This window comes from Danio rerio, chromosome 7 (assembly GCF_049306965.1).
Source record: "Danio rerio strain Tuebingen ecotype United States chromosome 7, GRCz12tu, whole genome shotgun sequence".
NCBI lineage: Eukaryota > Metazoa > Chordata > Actinopteri > Cypriniformes > Danionidae > Danio > Danio rerio.
Window position 1 is genome coordinate 58,677,817 of NC_133182.1, and position 6,000 is coordinate 58,683,816.

Consider the following 6,000-nt stretch of genomic DNA (forward strand, 5'->3'; position numbering starts at 1 on the left):
TGTGATTTTTGGTAGAAAAGAAAAGTATTTTACTATTTGTATTACCTCTTTCTTCAGTGCTGGACTCTTCATCCATATTTTCACTTCAATCACTTTTTATAGATTTTATAGTATATTAGTTTAGGGTTTTATTAAGGAGGATGATATATTTGTAATACAGGCACGTAGTAAAGTTGTTTTACAGTCCATATTATAATGACTAAGCACTTTGACATTAATGGATTAATTTCTCCATAATCTGGCTGATGGAAAGCAGAATAGGTAGAATGATCTGTGTCATTATAATGGCATTGACAAACTTGGTTGGTAAAAAAGTGGCCAGTATCAGAGGTTTTCGCTAAAATAACTAAGTACAAGCGTGAAAGCAAAAATGTATAATTATAAAAAACACGGCAAAGCAAGACAAGTAAAAAGCGTCATAATGTTTACTAACAGTATAACAAGACTGAGCAAAGAAAGACTGTGTGTTATTGTGCTGTATGAATAGTACAAACTAATCAGTCTTTGAGCAGCTTCAGCTGTGTGAGTGTAATCAAACGGGATCAGGAACAGTGTGTGTGTGGGGTGCATGACTGAATCTTGTAGTTCATGTAATGACGGATTTGTAGTTCTATGCAATCTGTGTGTTTACCAACGATCTGTAAGGATTTGATCGCTGGTGATTGTGACAATATGTGACATCAAAGGCACTTAACACTCATATGATAATATGAAAGTAAAATCTAATGTAATTTATTTACCTGCTTGGTCTAAACTACAGTTATTCTGTGTTTTCTGATGTGCAAATAACAGGTTGAGGGTGAGGGAAATATATGGGGCAAAAAGCTGTTAAAAGTATGTTACTATCTGATTGTAAAAATTTTATATTTTTATTTTTTTAAAATAATAACTCAATTACAAAACCTTTCCTTTTTGCCTTAATAATAATGTACTGTGTTCATAGTATAGTTGTACATTAAATAAATATAAATATTTCTGTTAGTTGGTTAAAAAAAATATCTGAATAATAGCATATTACCTGTAATATATACTATTATTTTATATTTGCTGTATTTGCTGTGCAAAAAATGTTGACTTTACAGTGTTCTGCTATCTACTCTTTCTCCAAAGAATTTTTCCAATGATCAAGCCATCCAATTTTTAATTTGAAGAACATTGTAAAGTTTCAAAGAATCGTTTTCATTTCAATAATGCAAAGAGTGTTTTTTTTGTTTTTTCATTTTAAAGAACCTTTAATGTGCATGTAACCATTTGTTTAATAAAAGATTTTGGTCAGTTTGCCTGCACTAGTTAATAGTTGACTTTTCAATCATGAATCAAAAAGGATTTTAATCAGAAGTTATATGATCATATCATGGATTAATACTGGTTATTTCCATTAGTACAACTGGCTAATTCCTACACAGCTACAGTAGTGTGATATTAAAGTAAGTGGACAAATATAATCGTATTATTTAAGGATAGCATATATATGTTCATCCATTTACTCCATTTGATTTTTTTTTTATCTTTCATTTAAAGGTCATTTTTTTCAAGTTTTTGCACTTTTTCTTGATTTGGATGGGCAGTTTAGGCCAATATATAATCTCAAATAAAGATTAAATGTCAGTTTTATTCGCTCCTTGTCATCTGTTGTTACTAATTTAGTGTCTGTTTATTTCTTAGATATCAAATCCACACTGGCCTCCAGCATTCCATCATCCGACCTACTCAACCGAATTGCCTTCCTTTGGAGAACATCACTCTTCCTCAGAAACTGAAGAACGCCGGCTACTCAACGCATATGGTGGGGAAGTGGCACCTTGGCTTTTACAAGCGTGCATGTATGCCTACGCAGCGTGGGTTTGACACCTTCTTTGGCTCTTTGTTGGGGAGTGGTGACTACTACAGCCATTACAAATGTGACAGTCCAGGATTGTGTGGGTACGATCTTCACGAGGGGGAAGAAGCTGCCTGGGAGCAGGACCGTGGCGTCTATTCCACCATCATGTATACGCAGAAGGCTGTGAACATTCTGGCATCTCACAACCCTAAACGACCCATCTTTCTTTATTTGGCCTTTCAGGCTGTGCACTCACCCTTGCAGGTTCCTGCCCGCTACCTCGAACGCTACAAGTCTATCCCAAACTTGCATCGTCGCAAGTATGCAGCAATGGTCAGTTGCTTGGATGAGGCGGTACGCAATCTAACTCTTGCCCTAAAGCAGTATGGTTATTATGACAACATGGTTATGGTCTACTCTTCAGACAATGGAGGCCAACCTATGGCAGGAGGCAGCAATTGGCCGCTAAGGGGCAGTAAAGGAAGCTACTGGGAGGGTGGAATACGAGCAGTAGGGTTTGTACATAGCCCTTTACTGGTCAAAAAGGGCACTAAAAGCAAGGCTCTGATACATATTACTGACTGGTACCCAACACTGGTGATGCTTGGTGAAGGTACACTTGATGAGAACCAGAATCTTGATGGTTATGATGTCTGGGAAGCTATCAGCGAGGGACGTCCCTCACCTCGACTGGATATTCTCCACAACATAGACCCCATCTACACAAAAGCCAAGAATGGCTCCTGGAAAGCAGGCTATGGAATTTGGAACACAGCCGTGCAGGCAGCACTCCGTGTAGGTGACTGGAAGCTTTTGACTGGTGTGCCAGGATATAGTGACTGGATTCCACCTCAGACTTTCTCCACACTCCTGCTGGCCAACCGTTGGCACAATGAGCGTGTGAGCTGGGATCGAGGCAAGTCTGTATGGCTCTTCAACATTACAGCCGATCCATATGAACGTGTGGATCTTTCTCGACAATACCCACATGTGGTTAAGAAGATGCTCTTTAAGCTTTTACGGTACAGCAAGAATGCTGTGCCATGTCGTTACCCTCCCAAAGACTATCGCTCCAATCCTCAGTATAATGGGGGAGTCTGGGGCCCCTGGTACACAGATGATGACCAAGATGAGGATGATAACCTTCTCTCATATGATTTAGAACAGATGAAAAGTTGGAAGAAAGCAAAACGGAGAGGGAAATTCAAAAGAAAGATTTGAGGTTGACAAAAGTTTATGCTGGCTCCCAGTTTGACTATCATGGTACACTTATGAACTCAGGGATGATTGACTGGCACAGTCATTTTCACTGATGTATGGATTTACCTTCAAACTCAAAAGTGAATTGTGTCTTATTTCAAACTTGTCTTTTCCGGTTCAATGTGCAAAAAAATAGTTTCACGCGGCCGCCTTTTTAAAAGCAAAATCAAGGCTGCAGTTAGGAAGAAACCCAAAAGTATCGCCTGTGCATTCTCAGTGCATTTATTGTGCATGGCCATACACCCATCACAATCATGAGGAAGGTCTCTCCACACCACCACCATTTTGCTCACAGTGATAGAGGCAATTTTAAAAGCAAAATCAAGTCTGCAGTTAGGAAGAAACCGAGAAGTATCGCCTGAGTTACACAGGAACATTGTGTATATATACTGATAATATATAATGGCTGTATATATTGTCAATGAAGAGAAAGTGAAATAAATTTATAATTTCACTGCCTTCATAGTGACCCAAAGGTATGTTTTGAATAGATAGTAAAAATAAAAAGGGATATCAGACCTCATTTTTAACTAAGTCAAGTGAAATGGCACTAGTTAGCTAAAGATTTGTTTCCCAAACACATGTTTTAGATGCCATTTATCAAACTCAGGTTAATGAACTGATTCTTTCACTATAATAGACTTGTCACGATACAGAATTTTCCACTAACATTTAAGCACTGTTGAGGGTGTTTTTAAACACCGCTGAATTGCCATTGTGTTCACCAGTGTAATGTAATGTGTGTATTTATATAGTGCTTTTATTGTGTATGGCCATACACCCTTCACAGTCATGAGAAAGGTCTTTCCACAGCACCAACAGCGTGCTCACAGCGATAGAACCGATTCAGGGAATGGGAATGATTGGGAGGCCATGATGGGTAAGGGCCAATGAAGGTAATTTGGCCAGGAGACCGGCATTACACGCCTATCTTTACAAGAAGTGGCATGGGATTTTTAATGAGCACACACAGTCAGGACCTCAGTTTAACGTCTCATCCGAAAGACGGCGCTCACTGACTGTATAGTGTGCCCTACACTTTTACTGGGGCATTAAGACTCACAAAGACCGCAGGTTGAGCACTCCCTGCTGGCCTTACAAACACCACTTCCAACAGCAACCTAGTTTTCCCTTGTGGTACTGACCAGGCTCAGTCCTGCTTAACTTCAACAAAAATTACTGTGATTGACCGTGAAGGTCATCAGTTCACCGCACTTAACAATGTTTACTGAGTGCAAACACAGACAAGCAATCCGCTGACAACTCGACTGATCTTCACAGCTTTAAAACAATTTAGTGTCCCTTTATTTGCACTCGGTAAAGAGCGGAGAACAGATGACCTTCACGGCCAAACACAGAATACTTTGGCAAAACAGCGCTGTATAAGAACGCGCCCAGCGGCACTTAAATGTTAGCGGGAAATTGACTTTTTAATATTTCCGTACTAGGACAACCCAATTACAGACAACACAAGGGTGTGCTACAGAGGACTGTATTATTAATCACTCACCTGGTTACATAGGCTAAAGCAAGGAAGCATCCCCATGGTGTTTACCTGGTGCCATGAACTGAAACCTAGGAGGACACCTAAGCGTAATACTCTTAAAGAGATTGTGACTTTGTTTGATGCCTAATATGCTTTTAATTGATTAAATTAAACTTAACTGAAGGATATTAAAGTGATGTTTACACCGCATCTGCACTTCGAAATGGCAGCAACAGCTTGAGGTTTGTAGTCCACAGCATGTTGTCGCAATGCCTACAGTGCTGATCCTGCAACTTCAAGCCGCGAAACAAGCTGTTTTTAACGTCTAAAAATGAATGGAAGTAAATGAGACCGGAAGTCTTGAGCCAAAAAGATTCAAATGGCTTCATCTGCTCGAATACTTGGTGAATACTTCTGTGTTTCTTTCTTTCGTCTTTTAAAATGGCTGCTGAGTGAAATAAGCATATTGACAATTTGTTTGTAGAGTGTAAACACTGTGGGACATTCAAAGCATGGCTGATGTTTGAATAGACTGACTTATGAACTTTTAGATCAAGCTATTTTTGGGCCAGGACAACCATCATCAAATAAAAGAAAAGCATCTCAATTTGGTGCCTTTCGATGTAATGATAAACATGCTGATGAAGGAAACCACTTAAATAACTACTGCAAGTCCAAAAGCTTGAACTAAATATAGATTTTTTTGTTATTGTTTTCTCGTTGCTCACAAATTGAAACTGGTGCTGTTTGAATTGAGAAAAGTGTTATAAGTGTTTTATCGATTACGAAATGTAAAATTTAGAGCTGTGTTTTACTTCATTAAACTGTTTTGTTTAATTCTTGCCTTGTCAGGCACCAGTTAAAACAACTTGAATGTAAGATCAATACACACTTCTTTTCTAAGTCACCTTTTCTCACAAATTTGTCCTTACTGCTAAATTTAGTTTGGTTAAGTAATGTTATACATGACATAATATATTAAGGGCCATATTTACTGAGCAGGGGTGCTTTCCCAAACAATGACATAACTAGTGGCTGAACGATCATAGTATGATGCATTGCTTGAGAATGAACTATGTGGTGACAAGTGCTTTCCCAAAATCGTAGTTTTGTTGTTGCAGATTCATCGTTTAGACCATTTTAGTTATAATGTAAAACCTCTATAATGACGCTCTTAACATGACGGAGTAACAACTTCTCCAGAGAAAAATAAATAAATAAATATATATATATATATATATATATATATATATATATATATATATATATATATATATATATATATATATATATATATATATATATATATATATATAGTATAAAACTGTATTTACATGCAAGCAGTAAAAAAAATCCAATATTAGTTTTAGTAAAAACATGCACTCGTTTTCTATATTAACTCAAATATACGTAAACTGCTATATATTTTATT

At 37.6% G+C, this 6,000-nt stretch overlaps 1 protein-coding gene across 3 annotated transcripts in view; it reads left to right on the forward strand.

Annotated features, from left to right (window-relative positions):
• arsj (arylsulfatase family, member J) overlaps window positions 1–5,471 on the forward strand; it is a 28,939-nt gene extending 23,468 nt beyond the window's left edge. For all 3 annotated transcript variants that reach the window (XM_073907385.1, XM_683173.7, XM_073907383.1), the window contains exon 2: window positions 1,666–5,471. In XM_073907385.1, the coding sequence (XP_073763486.1) occupies window positions 1,784–3,043 (1,260 nt within the window). In that variant the 5' untranslated portion in view covers window positions 1,666–1,783 and the 3' untranslated portion in view covers window positions 3,044–5,471. The remainder of the gene's footprint in view (window positions 1–1,665) is intronic.
• Window positions 5,472–6,000: the final 529 nt, after the last annotated feature.